The sequence below is a fragment of the Marasmius oreades genome, chromosome 3 (genome assembly GCF_018924745.1).
Source record: "Marasmius oreades isolate 03SP1 chromosome 3, whole genome shotgun sequence".
Lineage (NCBI taxonomy): Eukaryota > Fungi > Basidiomycota > Agaricomycetes > Agaricales > Marasmiaceae > Marasmius > Marasmius oreades.
Window position 1 is genome coordinate 3871073 of NC_057325.1, and position 17159 is coordinate 3888231.

At 48.2% G+C, this 17159-nt stretch overlaps 9 protein-coding genes across 9 annotated transcripts; 5 read left to right on the plus strand and 4 right to left on the minus strand.

Annotated features, from left to right (window-relative positions):
• Nucleotides 1-2: 2 nt before the first annotated feature.
• E1B28_006630 (uncharacterized protein) lies at nt 3-722 on the minus strand (the record flags this gene model as incomplete). The annotated part of the gene is made up of 4 exons (XM_043151321.1): nt 3-134; nt 191-541; nt 597-661; nt 707-722. The coding sequence occupies 4 exons, from the start codon at nt 720-722 to the stop codon at nt 3-5; spliced, it is 564 nt and encodes a 187-aa protein (XP_043012416.1).
• A 480-nt stretch (nt 723-1202) lies between these two features.
• E1B28_006631 (uncharacterized protein) lies at nt 1203-3524 on the plus strand. Its single transcript, XM_043151322.1, has 13 exons — nt 1203-1414; nt 1470-1630; nt 1694-1813; nt 1869-1959; nt 2017-2082; nt 2138-2155; nt 2220-2240; nt 2293-2339; nt 2457-2504; nt 2564-2749; nt 2808-2897; nt 2957-3038; nt 3102-3524. The coding sequence occupies exons 1-13, from the start codon at nt 1309-1311 to the stop codon at nt 3455-3457; spliced, it is 1392 nt and encodes a 463-aa protein (XP_043012417.1). The 5' UTR covers nt 1203-1308; the 3' UTR covers nt 3458-3524.
• Nucleotides 3525-4613: 1089 nt separating this feature from the next.
• E1B28_006632 (uncharacterized protein) lies at nt 4614-5548 on the plus strand (the record flags this gene model as incomplete). The annotated part of the gene is made up of 4 exons (XM_043151323.1): nt 4614-4763; nt 4818-4954; nt 5020-5451; nt 5511-5548. Exons 1-4 carry the CDS (start codon nt 4624-4626, stop codon nt 5546-5548), a joined length of 747 nt encoding a protein of 248 aa, XP_043012418.1. The 5' UTR covers nt 4614-4623.
• Nucleotides 5549-5643: 95 nt separating this feature from the next.
• E1B28_006633 (uncharacterized protein) lies at nt 5644-7122 on the minus strand (the record flags this gene model as incomplete). The annotated part of the gene is made up of 11 exons (XM_043151324.1): nt 5644-5688; nt 5741-5794; nt 5858-5913; nt 5975-5992; nt 6059-6125; nt 6189-6296; nt 6371-6529; nt 6591-6662; nt 6730-6759; nt 6842-6861; nt 6921-7122. 11 exons carry the CDS (start codon nt 7120-7122, stop codon nt 5644-5646), a joined length of 831 nt encoding a protein of 276 aa, XP_043012419.1.
• Nucleotides 7123-7591: 469 nt separating this feature from the next.
• On the minus strand, nt 7592-8812 carry E1B28_006634 (uncharacterized protein; the record flags this gene model as incomplete). The annotated part of the gene is made up of 3 exons (XM_043151325.1): nt 7592-8092; nt 8152-8390; nt 8455-8812. 3 exons carry the CDS (start codon nt 8810-8812, stop codon nt 7592-7594), a joined length of 1098 nt encoding a protein of 365 aa, XP_043012420.1.
• Nucleotides 8813-10062: 1250 nt separating this feature from the next.
• Nucleotides 10063-10437, plus strand: E1B28_006635 (uncharacterized protein; the record flags this gene model as incomplete). The annotated part of the gene is made up of 2 exons (XM_043151326.1): nt 10063-10310; nt 10368-10437. 2 exons carry the CDS (start codon nt 10063-10065, stop codon nt 10435-10437), a joined length of 318 nt encoding a protein of 105 aa, XP_043012421.1.
• Nucleotides 10438-10484: 47 nt separating this feature from the next.
• On the plus strand, nt 10485-11762 carry E1B28_006636 (uncharacterized protein; the record flags this gene model as incomplete). Its single annotated transcript, XM_043151327.1, has 5 exons — nt 10485-10729; nt 10785-10884; nt 10950-11045; nt 11114-11665; nt 11721-11762. 5 exons carry the CDS (start codon nt 10485-10487, stop codon nt 11760-11762), a joined length of 1035 nt encoding a protein of 344 aa, XP_043012422.1.
• A 319-nt stretch (nt 11763-12081) lies between these two features.
• Nucleotides 12082-14410, plus strand: E1B28_006637 (uncharacterized protein). The gene is made up of 2 exons (XM_043151328.1): nt 12082-13196; nt 13266-14410. Exons 1-2 carry the CDS (start codon nt 12282-12284, stop codon nt 14208-14210), a joined length of 1860 nt encoding a protein of 619 aa, XP_043012423.1. The 5' UTR covers nt 12082-12281; the 3' UTR covers nt 14211-14410.
• A 442-nt stretch (nt 14411-14852) lies between these two features.
• Nucleotides 14853-16688, minus strand: E1B28_006638 (uncharacterized protein; the record flags this gene model as incomplete). Its single annotated transcript, XM_043151329.1, has 4 exons — nt 14853-15835; nt 15903-16019; nt 16069-16587; nt 16643-16688. 4 exons carry the CDS (start codon nt 16686-16688, stop codon nt 14853-14855), a joined length of 1665 nt encoding a protein of 554 aa, XP_043012424.1.
• Between the last annotated feature and the right edge of the window lie 471 nt (nt 16689-17159).

Below are 17159 nucleotides of genomic sequence, written 5' to 3' on the forward strand. Positions count from 1 at the left end.
TCTCACACCATCCGACACGGAATTAGGCCTGGTGGAAACCGAGCTGAAGTACATATTATGTTGCACTGGTGCCTAAGAATTCCGGATTCCGGATTCCCTTCGAAAGGAAGGGGATTGATTGGAAACACCAGCGGCTGTAACGCTCGTCAGCCTCCTTGAGACCAGTAGCGCGAGAGCAATCATTACTTACTGGTGGGATAGCTCTAAGGTGTTTTGACGTTTTTTTAAGCACTATGTCAAGATCATCCAATGCTAATGCCTCGAAAGAGACAGGTATGCAGTAGCCTGTTTGTAGTGAAGGACCGATCGCCTCTGAGTGAACGTTTGCAGCTTCATTGGATTGTCCCGTTGAGAGCAATGTATTGGCTCTATCTATGAGTGGCAAGAGACCAGGTGGATATAGCCCTCCGCCGCTTTCTGCGCTGTTCCTTTCAACGAAAGTTAAGAAGAAAGAAATGGAAAGGGAAAGCGCCGGTATGCGTATCGTCGATGGTTCGCGTGAGCAACATGAGGAAGGTCTCAACTGTGCGAATTTCTTTCCCTTTTTATTCACAGATAAGATAACGCCTACGGTTTATCGCAGTAGTCCTTCCGACCTTTCGCCTAATTTTCAACCTTCCTGCCAGCGGGCCTTCGCTGGCCCCCATGTTAACTTTTAGCTCTACAAGAGTCAAGTCGATCAATCATCACTGAACCGCTACGAAACCTTGTCCATACACCATTGTTTGGTGGATTTTCTTTGGTTTAACGAGACTTCTGACTTGACGGGGGAATGGAAGGTGTAGAAGACTGGTTAACGTGTTATATCTTCTGGGTGTCCGCGCACAACACGTCTTCATACCTGGATATGATGCCCGATATCCTCAGAAGGTCGGAGGAAACCTTCGGCTTCCAGTACAGCCAAGGCGGACATAAACGAAAAGTCCTTAATCACATATTTGTGGCCTCTTATGGGTTACGGGCGAATTTTGTGGCGTAGTGAGAGCTCCGTGTTACCCCGCCCGCTTCGATATTGACGAGTTTCTATTTCAGAAAATTCATTCCTCTTTCTGTCATAACCTTTTCGTTGTAGGAACAAACAATAAAATCATTGTTGATGAATGTCCTCGGCCCGGCAACGTGGACGGACCCGGATGGCTTGAACTTGATAACTATATAAGACGGAATGGCCTTGTCCCTTTGTTGTCCCTTTCTCCTTTATTTCTCTTCCTCACCATAATCCACTCCTTTCCCCGCTACTATCGTGCTGGTCCACGAATCTCGTCTGGTGGTGTGCGGTTTAGAAACGACACAACAAAGTTGATCTTTATGAGGAATCCAAACATGTTCACCACTGCAGTAGTCCTGGCATCCCTGCTCAGTGTAGCATCGGCCATTGATCGAACCACGGTGGCGGAACAATCAGCTATTTCTGGTGAGCGAAGCATGACCTGCCTCGACCCTTTTTAGTGTTGACTCTCATATATCAGACCCTGCGGAGCAGTGTACGACTTACAATTTCCCACCGATTGAGGAGGAAATACCTAAATTTCCGCAAGTTTTCACGAAAGCGACCATACTTGAGAATGATGATGTTGCACGCGCGAAATTTGAAGAAATATCGAGCAAGATTCCGGATATTGCTCCGAAAGTGAGCAGAATATGAAGCGCTTTGGAAATGGTGTTTTCTCCTGACTTATTGTTTACATTGTAGAAGGAGGGGGACATAGATAATTACGACACTGATCAGGATTCTGATTGCTGGTGGACGGCGACACTATGTACCCAACCCAAGGCGAAGGACGTTCTTGCAGATATCAGTTTGGTCCCCGAGGTGCGTGCCCCTCTTCTCATTCAGCCTGTCAAGGCATCAAACTTTCTTTTGTTAGCCTCAAACCCTTGGATATGGTTTCGACGACGGGCCTAATTGTTCGCATAACGCGTTCTACGACCATCTTACAGCGCAGAAACAGAAAGCGAGTACGTCGTAACCCGGTCTTGCAAATCATTTTTATTTCTGACGTTTCTCTACTACAGCTATGTTCTTCATCGGGAGTAACGTGTTGACCTGGCCGTTGCAAGCCAAGCGAGCGATGGATGACGGTTTGTATTCTCGGTGATTGGCGCTTTGGATGATGCTCAGTATCCTGTCTGTCAGGTCACGAAATTTGTGTTCGTGAGTAGATGTCCAACAGTTGCCCGATTTCGAATCGGTCTCTGATCACCCTCATTCCTTGAAGATACCTGGTCTCACCCTCAAAGTACGGATCAGGGCTTAATGACGATCTCCCGCCTACTAATGTTCTCAATCAGTGACAACCTTGAGTAACGAAGATGCATTCGCGGAGATCTATTATAGTGCGTATGAATTTCGATGCCAGTTGACAAAACAACTGATTGCGTTATCTATGAAACCGATAGCTGTCGGTCTTTACATCATATATGCCTAGGTTGCTCACGGAGCATGGTCTATGTAGATGCAAGCTATCAAGCTCCTCACTGGCGCTACACCTACATGCTTCAGGGTGCATCAATCTGTTTGCTCGCTCCCGTCTTCATTGCGCCCTCATCTCAACCTTCATAGCCACCCTTCGGTGACATCGATGATCGCATTCGTGCTATATCTAATAGCCTCGGGCTCACAAATATTCTGTGGCAATTCGACACTAACGATAGCGTTCCTGGCCCGTCGGGAGAAGTCGAGGAGGCTAATATTCAGAAAAGCTATCTTAATTTCATCGAGGCTGCTAATAATGGAACATTCAGCACGGTAAAGCCATTCTGTTTTGTGTCATTGTAACGAGGTTCTAACATAAGGGCCTGTATAGCGAGGAGCAATCCTTCTCGCACACGAGACGAACAACCTGACAATGCAACAGGCAATCAATTTCTATCCCCAGTTGAGAGCTGCGTTTAAGGTATCTATATGAGAATATAGAAGCTTTCGTTTTTCGTTCTCATTCCATGATTCCTTTAGCACATTGTTCCTATTGGAGTTGCTTTCAACAAGACTCAGCCGTATGTCGAACAAGATTTCAAATTCCCTGACTTTGCTAAATGTTGGTGATCACATTCACCTTGGCTCCCTCATCATATACTAATTACCCTTTTCAACCCGGTAGACATCGAGACGGAGGTGACGACAGTCCAAAATGGGACCCCGTCAACCGGTACTATAGGTACCACTTCGTCGACGCAATCCAGTGTTGTCTCACCAGCTTCTAGTACCTCGGGAACTCCTCCTTCCATCCCTATTTCCATTTCCACTGCTAGCTCGGGCTCAGCTCAAGCAGCCTTACCGACCGGCAGCGATAACAGCCCCGATGGTCTAGTAAGGAAGATGACAGTGAACGCATCTTTTACTCCGAAGGGTGTTGGTTTCATCATGTCGTCTCAGAATGACGGTAACGGCGCAGAATCTTTGTCCCTTTCTTCTACAGCTGTCGTTCTCGTCCCTGTGGTATTACTCCTGCTTTAGTTTGTTGGCTTATTTGGGACGCTTTAAGATACGCTGTAAATTCTGTACTGATCTTTTAAATAATTGCGCGGACATTTGGTGCTATAAGTATAAAGATTCGAATCCTGGGCATAGAGTTCTGCATACACACATCAACTATCTTCACATCACCCATGCATGTCCGACGATTACTAGTTTGTCGGATCGAAAGCCTTCCGGATTGCCTTTGATTGCTCCGGAGTTCGGTTTAGGGGAGATGACACCACCAGACGGGTCGGTCATTAAACGGTGGTCTCCAAAAGACAGGGCTGAGGATCGCATCTGCTGCCGTTGCGGAAGTTGACGCCGAATATGAATGGAAGCAAAGAGGGTAGTTGCATAACGCGGTTCAAACGGGAACATGGGATGAAAACTCTTATAAGAGTCGACGTCCATGGCACCAGATCAATTTATCTATAAGAGAAGCAGTAAACTTGGAAAATTCATTCATAGGAAAGTTCGGCAAGCCAAGGGTTAGTGCAAGGAAAAACGGCCATTCTAAGGAAGTACTCTGACTTGTAAACGTCTGGTAATTCTTTCTGCAAAGTGTGGATAACATAACACACCTATTACGTCCGACCAGAGATATATTGAAGACATGGTATTACGAACCAGAGATCGTGAGCAGGTCAACGTAAGGATGCCGAGGAGCAAAGACACCAGTCATTGGCCATAGGTAAAACTGCCTTTCAAAACGTATCTGTGGCGACTCCGTTATAGCACGGACGACTTAAACCGGACGACGTAAGGATCCCGAGACTCCAGCCATTGGCCATTAAGAACAGATGGACTGACTCTGTTATAGTCTTCTCTGAATAGATTGATGCAACAGCAGATATAGCGTTTGATGCCCTGACCGAGGAAAGGGGAGCATAGAGGGACCGTGGGATTAGTAGCTGTCTACTTTCCTCGCCCACCATTCTCTGACACCGTCGTCGATGTCAAAATCCAGGACCCATTCCGCAAATGTCTTCTAGCACTCCGAACAGCTTTCGGATAGATTAGTCTATTAGCCGATAGTATGTGAGAACTAGATTTACCGACCGGTAGCTTTCCGAGCTCAATGACTCGGATGGGAGCCGCCTCAGCAAGGTCATATAAAAGCAGCAGCAGATGATTGAGGAAGGATCCTGTCATCACCATCACCTATGTCCGACGATTACAAACGCGTTATTCTCGTTACAGGTTCCAACACTGGAATCGGGTACGAGATTGTCAAAGGTCTCGCAGAGAAGGGTCAAACCGTCTATTTGGCTGCGAGAAATGAGGCCGCTGGAAGGGAAGCTCAGTAAGTTTGCTCTGATCTCACTCTGTAATGATACTAGCCCACGACTTTCCTTAGGGAAAAGCTCAAGAAAGAACACAACCTAGATGTCAAATTCGTCCAACTCAATGTAGAAGATCTCAAATCCATCGAAGCTGCGCGAGACGTTATCGGAAAAGCCGAAGGAAGACTAGACGTTCTTGTCAACAACGCAGGTGCGTTCACGCGCAACACTAAGCAATAGTCTTCTGTCTAATCGCCCGCCCTTTTCCTTCATCAGGAATAAGCGGGATGGCCCACCCCCAAACCGCCTCTGAAATGCCCATATCCGTCATTCGCTCCGTCTTCGAAACCAACGTCTTCGGTCTCATCCAAACCACCACCGCGTTCCTCCCACTATTACGCAAAGCGAAACCGGGTTACGGAAATATCGTTCAAAACTCTATGGAGTGGGCCTCTGGCACGTATCAAACAAGTGATAAAGGTTTTACGACTTTTGCTGCCTACTGCACTTCGAAAGCGGCGATGAACATGTATTCGATTGCGTTGGCGAGGGATCTCAAGAAGGATAGGATTAAAGTTAACTGTTTGTGCCCTGGGTTTACGACGACCAAGCTAAATGGTTATATGCCTGGGGGAAAGACACCTGCAGAGGGCGCGAAACCGTTGATTGATTGGAGTCTTTTGGGTCCCGAGGATGATGAGAAGACGGGTATGTTTTTGCTTTTCTTTTTTACGCGTACAAGATGCTTACGGACCATTGGACCACAGGCAAGTTTTGGAATGTTGACGGGGAAGTTCCTTGGTGATTGGCTTGTGTAGAGGAATCGATAGTTAGTTTAATGTTTGTATTGAGATTCAACCATCCGTCGCAAAGGCATTTATTAACTCATTCCCCTCGACTTCAGTTCAATCCAGAATAAACAGCTCCACCAGGAGGGACGTATTTCTGCGTTTACCGTGATCAGCACCGACTCCGTCCAAACAAAATCAAGTCATACCTGGTTGGCAGCATCGCCTTGGTAAACATTGAAAAGAATACCAGGATCAGTAGCCTACCACAACGTGGGTGAACACCATGTATACAATAGCAAACCAGTAAATTCGCGCTAACAGACCTTGTATGTGCCAGGGAAACTCAGACCGGATGGCTTGAGCGAGCCGCCTCCGGTGACTAGTAAACCACAATACATGAATCATCAAGCACGCATTCACGATCGCATGTAATCACACACCTGTAAGCTGAACACAAACTACCAACATCGTAAAAAAGAGTCAGGTCTTTTCCGAGTCGTTGAAAAAATACATCAAGTACGAACCTGGGTAGAACTGAGCTCCTCCGACGGAACTAGCACCGTGCAGAGCTAGATTCTCGTGTCGCAACAACTGTTTGCAGGATGTCACAATCGGTTTCACTATAGTCTATAACGGAAAGAGTAAACAACTCACATAAGCCCCAGGCGCGATATTCCTCGGAATATTAACCGTATAACTAAAATTACCCTTCGCGAGCGTGTCAGACGCCCATTCCCCATTCTTGTACACGTCTTGTTGGACCTAAGTGTCGCGCATCATGCATCATCATCAGCGCAAAAGTTCAATCTGCGATTGCTAACACCCAATCCCCTCACCTTAAACCAAGGCGACCCAGAATCACCTTTCCAAGTCGAACAATCACTACCGGGACACCTTGCCATATAATTCAAAACAGGTCCGTAATGTCCCAGTGGCCAAGTGTTCCAGAGCATCGTGACCTGTCCACCAGCTGCGACTGTGGCTTCAATTGGACCCTTTGTGAGTTTTTTGTGAGAGTTGTATACCGTGAGGTGGAGGAGGAAGAGGAAGGCGTACAGGAGGAAGCTTCTGGTTTCCAATCGAACAGGTGATATCGGGGGAAGTGGGATCGGAGATGAACCCAGAATCCTACATGTCATGAAAGAACCGCGTTAGCCCTACGTAGTGTGTACGATAACGCACAACTTAAACTTACGAGTTTAGTTCCACGGACTACTCGTAACGGCTAAGAAAAAGCCCAAGTCAAAGCGACACAGATGAGCTCTTGGCGAGTTTTCGGAGGGGAAGAGGGGTCAGTGACCACTTACTTGAGGGGTAGTATACGGGTCTAGACGATCAAGATGAGTACCGATGGTTAGATATCCTTTCGGATGATAGAGTACACACCTTTCGTAATATCCCATCCAGGTATATACTGACTCCCAATCTTGATCTGGGGCACATATCCGTGCGCCGAGACTTTCGCTACCAACGCAGAAGCAAGGAAAAGAACCGTAGGCACAAAGAGCATTGTAAACGACTCAGAACCTTCAAAGACTCGCTTAGAGCTTATGTGAAGGCTGTTTTTATGTATGTAGTAGTCGATCATGAGAACTTTTAAGCGATGGGATTCCGAATAACAAGCGTATCGCGGTGAGGACCGACATGGACTTGTAGAGGGCGTAAATGTCGGGAAGAGAAAAAGTCTTGTGTGTCATCGACGTAATTCAGACGATACCGCCCGGAACAGCGTGGAGGTGCTGATTGTATTGAAGAAACCGAGAAAGGGCCGTTTTTGATGTTTAGTTCGACCGTCGCGTGAAATAGACTGGAAACCCGAAGATTCGAGGGTCGGACGTCAACGTGGGCTTTCCAAGTCTCGTCCCTTATTGAGAAATGCTCTCGTTGGTAGTAGTGCCGGTAACGAATGCGATAGCCGCAGCGATGTAGGTTAACACACCGCTAACCTGAGATCAAGAGGATCTGAACTACCTTTCAACGACGCATCATAGTGGAAAATTCCTCACGACCAAGACCAGGAACGCGCGAGGGACAATCCGAAGCGGTGAATGGCGCGATCAGATTTGCCCTTCTGTGCATATCAAAACAACCACGGTCGATGGATCAAGGACGCCATCCGGTAAGGCTCGTAGTGCTGCCAGGGGTGCGGCTCCACAAGGACCTGCACGAACCCCAAGGACCTTCAAATCTTCTACCGCTTTCGAGACTTCATCATCCGATACTATAATAGACAAATCCACACCGGAGAGGAGATCAGGCCAAGCTGTATGAGATACAGTACCACAGTTGAGACCGGCCATGACCGTGTGGCTAGTTTGTATGGGTGTATTTTTCCCAATGTGAAGGCTAGTGTTGAGGCAAGCTGCCGTGTGAGGTTCTACTGCGAGGATCGAAGGCGGTGACACTGAAGAAAGGACGCCAGAGCGATAGAACTGAACGGCCGAGTGGGCTAGGGAGCCTACACCCACAGGTACGACAATGAGGGAGGGTGAGATGCCTTGATCGGCAAGTTGATCGGCCACCTCTGAGAAAAGAGTCGAATATCCTTGAACGATGAGCTTCAAAGAGGTATCGGTCAGTTTATTCTTTTGGAGAGAGAATTACTTCAAAGGTTTACCTTGGGTACTTCTTCATAGCCAGGCCAGGATGTATCTTGGATCAAAAGCCCTCCGTTTTCTGCTGCTTCTTTAGCAGCTCTCTGAACGGTTTCGTCGTAGTCTGCATGTACTATTATGACCTCTGCACCTTCACCCTGTATATGTCTTCGAGAGGTTTCCGAGACTGCTTCGGGCACGAAGACCTTTGCATGTAGGCTAAGCATCTTTGCAATGTGCGCAACAGCTTTTCCATGATTTCCTGTTACATAATTCCGACTGCATAAATGTGATAGATTTGGAATATACGTACACTTGGTACTTACCGTCCGTCGCTGTATACAAAGTGACCTTTTCTTCTTCATCCATCGACGCCAACCGTCCTTTGAACGACTCGAGATCCATTTCATATGCATTCAGGTCGAGTTTCAGTTTCTCGGCCAATGCAGAAAATATCGCCCAGGAAGCTCCCAGAATTTTGAACGCTGGTAATCCAAATCGGCAAGATTCATTCTTGAGAAAGACGTGGGCGACGCAAAGCTCTTCTGCGATGGTAGGTAAACTCGTCAACCGCGTTTGAGTGTGAGAAGGGAAGAACTTTTGATGAAAATTGCGTATAGAACTCGATAGTGGACTTGCGTTTGGGATGGAATAGTTCCTGGCAGAGGGATTTCTGTATAGCATGCCACTAGGGAACAAGCGAAATGTGGGGGGGCTCACATAAGCCTTACATAATATTATATCATCAGCACAGCGGCACAGATCGTCGTCTCGTCGTCTCGAAAATGACGCTAGCAGATATCTCCATCTCCATCATACAGTTTTTCAGTACATGGTGCCGTTTGTAAGTCCGTTTGTCGTTGCCCTTCTGTCACTCTTCCATACTGATGTGATCAGTAGCGGGTGTCTCTGCCGTTCGGAATGTGGTCGACTCATCAATTTTGGTTGACTACACGACACTCCAGTCATGAAGGCTCTTCGCGATTGTTTTTGGACACGCTTAAGTCTCGTTAGGAAATCTACATTCAAGTACGGCTGGTAGGAAGGACGAAGCTACCGCGAATAACAGCACCCGTAGTAGGTTACGTACGTTTGCGGTTTCTGTTCATGCGCTTTTATTCGAAGACCCGGTTCGTGGCTCTCAAAATCGTATTACAACAGCGGCAATCTCTCCAAACCTGTCACCCCACAGCTGTCGTTGCCTCACGGGCTTTGTATCCCGCCAATGAGGATCACGAAGAAGATCAGCTGATCAAAATCACTTTGACGATGAACATCCCCTATTAGGACCCCTGGCAATGCGAAAATGCCTCATGCCGGTCCCATCCCAAAAGGGAAAGCATTATCCGGACTTCACCTCAGCGTTTTACCCGGACCGGTACCTGTTTATCCGTGGGGACCCCTTTTAATTGCCTTCTAATTTTATAGGAGCGGCAGGCATTTGTTCCTATTGCCAGGAGTCCTCCCTATTCGTCACAAGCTACGGGAGTTCTTTTTTGTATGCGTGGTCCGCTCCCCCTTGCTCATCATATGATTCCCATTAACAGTTGCGAAATTATGGATTGATGAATGGATTCAAATGCTTGGAGTGCTTGAATGTTATCAGATGCGACTGTATTGTTCGTTTCTATACGGTGCGTTCAAGTTGAGTCACGACTTCTTTTTCTTCCCTTGCCTTTCCAAACAGCAATTTGAATTTGTTATACATTTTACGGTGACTTGACAACTGTCCCACGACAAACCATCAAATGGACGAATGTGATAACACTTCGTCGCAATTAGAATTCTCCAACGTCTGATTCCACCCGACCTCCGCTGCTATGGAATCCATCCCCGATTAGTGGTTCTCTGGAATAGATTTACTGGGGTCCGCGGTGGTTCTTATTCGAGGACAAGGAGCAGGATGGCAACAACAACGGTCTCAGGTCATTTGCATGTTAAAAAACAACAATGACGAACCAGCCGCGGCCATCGCGATGGTCAGTCGTGGGGCTCGTGACACCTCGCGTTTTGTGTCGCAACGAAGCATCAAACAGATGGCCGGTGTCAAGAATACAACTCCTTTTCTGCAGACAGCTCGCGACACCTTGCACTTTGTGTCGCAACGAAGCAACGAAACAGATGGCCGGTGTCGAGAATACATCTCCTTTCTCCGCGGGAAGCTCCGACCCGCGTATAAAAGGTTGGCTACTCAGGCTTCTAAGTTTCTCCAGCCTCAGTCTCCTCTTCACCCCTTCAGTACACTTTTCTCAGGGCAGGTCCACCCTTTCAACCTTTCAGAAACTCTTCCTTCGAATCTTCTTACTTGACTCCGGAGTTCAGATCCACTTTTTGAATCCAAACGGTTTATCCAATCATGTTGTCGCTATCTAGATCCTTCACTTTCATTGCTCTCTCTCTCGCCTTGATGGTAGAAGTCAAAGGCCACGCTGTCGTTTCACCTGCTATGGGTGTTGCAGGGGCACCCATTCGGGCAGATTCCCAGCGTACAGGGCGTAAACCCTGTGGAAAGGTGGATATTGCACAGAACCTCGATAGCTCGCAGACGATTACACCGAACGCTGATGGGTCGATAACTATGACTATCAATAATTTCAACCCGTGAGTTTCTCTTATCTTTGCTTGGCTCGCTCTCTGACAACGGTCTCCCCTGTAGTCTCCTTGACGGGTCCCGCAAGATCCAAAAGGCTAGTATAGATGCGGATGGTACAGGAAACTTTGCTACGCCTGTTACAATAACCAAGAATGGTGAACTTGTTAGTCTTGATGTCTTATTCACCTCACTTCGACCTCACCGATCATTCTTCTACTTCTATTATAGGCCCCAAAAACCCGTACCGGAAGCGAGCAGATCACAGTCCAGATGCCCGCTGGTATGAAATGCACTGGCGGTACCGCAGGTAATCTTTGCGTCATGGTGAGTTGGGGGTTATTGCGATGAAAAATCTTTAGAGTTCTGACATATCCTATCCGCTCGTTCATTAGTCGTTTACTACAGCCAGTGGTTTCGGGAACTGCGTAGTGGTTGCACAAGATCCCAACGCCGGGGCTGCTGGAACTGGGGCAACGGGCGCGGCTGGTACAGCTACTGGTGCGACAGGTACTGGCACTGGTGCGACGGGCACGACAGGTACTGGAGCAACTGGTGCTGGTACTGGAACAACCGGCACGACAGGTACTGGTGCAACTGGTGCTGGTACTGGAACAACCGGCACGACTGGCACTGGCACCGGAACAACTGGCACTGGCGCTGGTACTGGAACAACCGGTACAGGTGAAACTGGTACCGGGGTCGGTGGTGCAACTGGATCGACAGGTACTGGCGCAACTGGTGCTGGTGCTGGTGGTGCAACTGGATCGACGGGTACTGGCGCAACTGGTGCTGGTGTTGGTGGTGCAACTGGATCGACAGGTACTGGCGCAACTGGTGCTGGTGTCGGTGGTGCAACTGGATCGACTGGAACTGGTACCGGGGTCGGTGGTACAACTGGATCGACGGGCACTGGCGCGACAGGCAATGTCCGAGCCGCAATCGGAGTGAGTTGTTTCTCTCTCTCTCTTTACACTAATTAACTTTTTCATTCTCTCTCAGGGCTCTCGCGCTCCCCGTGCGTTGATTCACGGATTCATATAAGTACTTACAACGAAGGAAGATATTTTGTTTGGTTTTTTTTCTCTTCTTTTTCGGACTTTTCACCTACACATGCCATCGAGTTCACAGCCCAGTTGGGTTGAAAAAGAGGCAATGGACGTTGTTTAACTCCATGTGTATAGATGTAAAATATCAGTCTTTGCATGCAAGCAATGTAGCGAAGTGCAATATTTGCCCTGACCTCACCTTTGCTCAAGTTGATAAGATAAGATGAATCGACCTTAAAGGTTAACGCTTAATATCTAGCCGTGATCTAGCCGAGGTATAATCTATGTCATCAATGGAACGGCACGACCGTTCCCGTTCCCGCATGCTCCTGTTGTTTCATCTACGACACTTTCCACTGTTCCACGTCACAGCCGTAAACTTCATCAACGACTCTTCCTCAAATCGAATTTTTAGGGGATGATACGACACTGAAAACAAAACATTATTCCCACGAAAATACCTCACTCAACAACTAGAATTCCCAACGGCCACGGTACCAGTGAGAAGACGACGATGACGACGACAGAAACAACCACCTCACAGGGTTTACGAGCTCACCTTCGCCAGTTACTACCTAGAAGCGCATTATTCCACGTTCACGTTCAAATACATCAGATTTCAAGTGTTCCGCTCGTACACGGCCAGTTTGGAGTTCGCTGGAAGTTCAGACATGTTAAATCGAGCACTGGAGCTTCAGTCAACGTGGACAAGTTGGATCAAGGAAAAGCAGGGCTGGTCTCTGGAACTGCTTCGTTGAAGAAAGCTTCGAAGGGAAAGGGGAAGTCTGTTGTCTCAGTAGAAGAGGACGGGGGCCTTGTGAGTGGAAAAGCTAGGTTGGCGTCATCGTTTGTATCGGATCATGATTATGGAACCAACGGAATACCCTCCGTCGTCGTCTCTTCCACTGGCAGTATGGATAGCAGGAATACCAGCAGTGTCAGCTTCACCCCACCACCACCTCTTCTTATGTTACCCCGGAGTGTCTCTGGATCGAGCGCTGCCAGTTCACTATCTTATCCATCCTCATCTTCAACTGGCAGCCAGGATACGAATGATAACCTCGAGAGCCATGATCAAACACCTACACGTTCCACATCCTCCTCCTCCTCCTCCTCGCCAGCACCGACACCGACGTATTCACCAGCTAGAGGTATTACGGCCTACTATAAGCTTACGGAACATGCTGTTACATGGGAACATTCTCTGGATGTTATAGTCAAACTCGACATCGACAGGGAGACGTCTGAATTACAATCAAACGTGCTCAAACTTGTCGTTATGCAAAGAGTCATACCAGGCGACCCCGATGCTCCTCAGAATCCTCGCCTTGGAGCCGTTTATCTTGATCTCGCTCAGTATGCTGGTGTAGGAGAAGCGGTGACGAGAAGGTATTTGTTGAGGAAGAGTAAGACGAATGCGACGCTCAAAGTAACGTTTCCTTTTGAGCTTTTTTTTTATTCGTCCCGATGCTGAAGAGGACTTTTTCTTGCTCGACAGTTGACAACTGAAGTTACCTTCATATCCGGCCATTCTGATTACATTGCGCCCCCTCTTCCCAAAGGCGAGATCATGAATGGAGTAGCGGGGTTATTGGATAGTGATGTCTATCGGACACGTCCACGAGCTTTGGAACTTTGGGGCCCATACTATAATAAGGAGGAGTTGGAGATGGATCTACTCGGGGGTGCGAGCATACCCGATCCCAATCACCCGCATTCGAAACATAGACATCGAAACCGGTCTAGGTCTCGGATGAGGGATGGGGAGGCTCACCAACGCCAGCACCCACACCACCATCATCACCACGGACAGGGAGAAGGCTCACCGGGTGATAGCGAAGACGACGTGTATCACGATGCGTCGGGCACATCAGGTTCGGACACGGACGAAGATGAAGGTCGGTATGAAGTGCCGTTTGAGGTGTCGAGGTTACCGTTGGCGTATGGACCGAAGACCACGGAGATTTTGATCGAGGCGTTGTTTAATCCGGTGAAGGTTGTCAAACCAGTTGAGCAGATTGATAAGGAGAGGGAAAGTCCGTTTGAGTTGTTTGTTGATGCAGAGAAGGAGAAAGTGAGGAGGGAGAAGCGAAGACAGGAGAGGGAGAAGGAGAAAGCTGAACAAGTTGGTGGTTTGGGCCTTGATAGAGACAGGGACAGGACCATAGGCAGACGGAGCGGTTATGGTACTGGTTCAGGTACAGCAGGAGAAGTTTCGTCGGTTTACAGTATGGAGGATGGCACGAGTAGTCTTGGCCATAATAGTGCTGGAGAACACTCGCTGAAGGGGTCTGGTTCTACGGGCTCGACTGATGAGAACGGTGAAGGGAGAGGGGGGCTTGCTAGAGCGTGGTGGTCGAGAAAGAAGAATGGGATTATGTCCACACCTTTGTTACACTCTCGACCGACTACGCCCGCAATGGTTGCTGCCAGTGCGAGGTAAAAGAAGTGCATGTGCTAGAGGTATGCGGTTGTGTCTGCTTCATTTACGTTTATGTGGCTTTCTTCGTATGGCTTTCGTCGCTTTTTATCGGATCTATTTATTCTTCGTATGCTAGTAGTATATCAACTTTTCTATAGCAGTATGTAATTAGTTTACTGTAGACACATCATCCGTCGGTAAATAATAGAACTGGTCCCATGAAATCGGAGGATAGCGGCTTCAATCCAGTCAATAGAGCTCTGGTGCCATGGACTGAAACTATAAACTACATCTGGTCGTTAGCAGATTTGCAACCTTGGTGCTCGTGATTCTAAAATCCACCATCCTCCTTGGGCCTGGTTTATGCCCGGTGTGAATCTCCTTAGTCTTTCTGCTGCGAGAGCTAGCAGGGATTATGCGACAAAGGGCACGAAAACTGTCGATCTTCACTGGGCTTCAGGCGCCAAAGACATGAGAATATAACTCTTGGGACTTGAGCAAGCTCCAGCGACAGAATGTACTTCAATGCTACTAACACCACCAGAAGGCCACAACAGTAGGGCAGAACGGGAATACAGTTATGAAAACATTATGTACAACCAGTAAGAAGTACCACACAGGATAACAGAGTAACATACTTGCGACAAAACTGAGAGCCACAGCCTAAGCGACACCGGCCTTCAATCTGGCCTGGCTCTCTAGGATTTTCAAGTGCCCCATCCCACAAGCACCGATTGTCCAATCGCTCACTAAGCGGTACTTTCTTGGTGAACTACACTCGGCCACAGCACAAATTTGTGGGCCGCTGGGAGGGGGCATAGAAGTGGGAGTTTGTGCCAATGGCGATTCAGAAAGAAACGAGGCAGGTATTGAGAAAGAAAGTGTCATTCTCTTTAGTCCAGAATTCAGTTGCTGCGCATCTTCTGACTTCGTTGTGGAAGGAGGAACGTTGGAAACTGGCGTCACGTCCGTAACGGTAGTGGCGACAGGCATGGAGAATTCTGCAGCCTTCGAAGGCGGTTTGGTGTCAACCTCCATAGCCCGAAGGACATTGGCAGCAGAAGTGACAGGGATATCCACATCCATAGCGCTCCATTGTTGAGGTGATGCTTCACCTTTCTGAGTTTCCACCGGCCGCGATGTAGAGATCCATCTGAACATGGGAATCTGATGAACCTCCTCCAAATGTCCGTTCCAACTCCCACTAGCATGGTCAACTTCTTCCGCTTCTTCATCTTCCCCTTCTACGCCACCTTCTTCGTCGTTAGCTTCACCTTCGTTCTCGACGTTAGCGCCCTCTTCATCGCCCACTTCAGACCCAACTGTAGATGCCTTCGCTGTAGCCAAGCCAGAGCGACCGCCTCTGGAAGTTTTGCCGCCTCGAGTACCACCACCCACACGCTTCCCGCCTCTGTTAACTGGAGTGACACCACCACTCACTGATCCTGCACCCTTTTTCGCCCTCGGCTTCGATTGCTTCCTCAGGAGACGGTTGATAGTCTCAAACTTTTCATCTTCCAGTTTTTTCTCGGAGAGATTCTTGCGCTTACGCGCCGTCTCTTCCCTTCGGAGAGCCAACTCCGATTCATTGAGTTGTTTTTTACGTGGATTTGGCTTGTGGTCGGACGGCAACGCGATATTGGGATCTAAGTTTAGATCAGTTTCTTTGGAAGTTAGAACTGAGGTAAAACGATTGGAAGCCGAAGTTCTCACCTAATGAAACATGCGAGGGGTCGACGACATTTGCGAGAACTGCTTGACGAGTAGTCATCGGCCGTGTGGAACGTGATGGACCGGCTTTATCGACATCCTCTTCGGACGAGTCGATGTCTAGAATAATGATCAGATAACAACCACATAGGTCCAGTAAAGGAAGTACCTTGAATTCTTCTTCGAGAGCGAACCGCTGCACTTCTCTTGGACGAAGCTGTTGTACGAATACGTGTTTCCTCCGGTACAGGGGTCGCGGAGTTAGACGTCGAGCTGGGCACAGCGGGAAGTTTGAGCTTAATTTTCAGCCGAGGTTGTTGTAGGGAGGCATCGTCGTCGTCGTCTACCTCTGCCTCCATTCGATGCTCCTCCTCCTCCTCAGCGTCGTCCACATCGGCGTCAACGTGCACCTCAGCGTCGTCCACATCGGCGTCAACGTGCACCTCAGCATCGTCATCTTCGACGTCCACGTCTGCCTCAGCTTCGTCGTACACCTCCTCCTCGCCGTCTACTTCCTCATCCTCATCCTCTTCCTCTTCGACCTCTTCCTCTCCTTCATCCTCATCACTGATTTCCCGCATGGAAGGTTGATTTGTTCTCTTCCTTAGCTGCATGCTGTTGTAATCCGCTGGACTCGTAGTATGTGGAACCGGGGCAAGATATCGAGAATTCCTAGCGTGGGATGTCGCTGACAGCAAATAAGAACGTTGTCAAAGCACAAAGCAATTAAAACCAAGTCACACCTCGCGCCGGGTGTGTGCGAGCATAGTTGTGTTGATCTTTTTCCATAATACAGTAGTTTGATGCCAATCAAGTAAAGTACAAAAACTGAGTCTGCCGCCTCGGAGCAACAGCCGAAAGCACGCGTGACCGGGAATATTCAAATTGAAATATAGTAGACAGCTCAAAGGCCTAAGGTACAGTACAGTAAAATTTTAAGATACTGCAGAAAGAGTCCCTAGGAGAGCCTCTCCTGCGTGTCCCAGGCCTTTCACCATGATATCTTCGTGATGCTTCACTTCTCAAAATCTCACCCTTCGACAGCATTTTCACCTCGTAAATTTCCTTCCTTTTGGGGAACCCGTGGATATGTATATCACAATTCCTCGAGTAATGTTAATAGGGTATACCCCACCTTGAAATTCAAGCCATTTTTAATGTTGTATTCAGATACCGAAGAAAATAAGATTACCCATCGGTTAAGATACCTAAGATACAGTCAGTGCAAGCCCAGGAGGACGCATTCCATGCAGAAGGTCA

Coding starts and splice junctions, on each gene's coding strand:
- E1B28_006637 (XM_043151328.1), top strand. CDS start 12,282: ATGACGACGACAGAAACAACCACCTCACAGGGTTTACGAGCTCACCTT. Junction 13,197..13,265: donor AGACGAATGCGACGCTCAAA/GTAACGTTTCCT, acceptor CTTGCTCGACAG/TTGACAACTGAAGTTACCTT.
- E1B28_006631 (XM_043151322.1), top strand. CDS start 1,309: ATGAGGAATCCAAACATGTTCACCACTGCAGTAGTCCTGGCATCCCTG. Junction 1,415..1,469: donor GGAACAATCAGCTATTTCTG/GTGAGCGAAGCA, acceptor CTCATATATCAG/ACCCTGCGGAGCAGTGTACG. Junction 2,505..2,563: donor CTACACCTACATGCTTCAGG/GTGCATCAATCT, acceptor CAACCTTCATAG/CCACCCTTCGGTGACATCGA.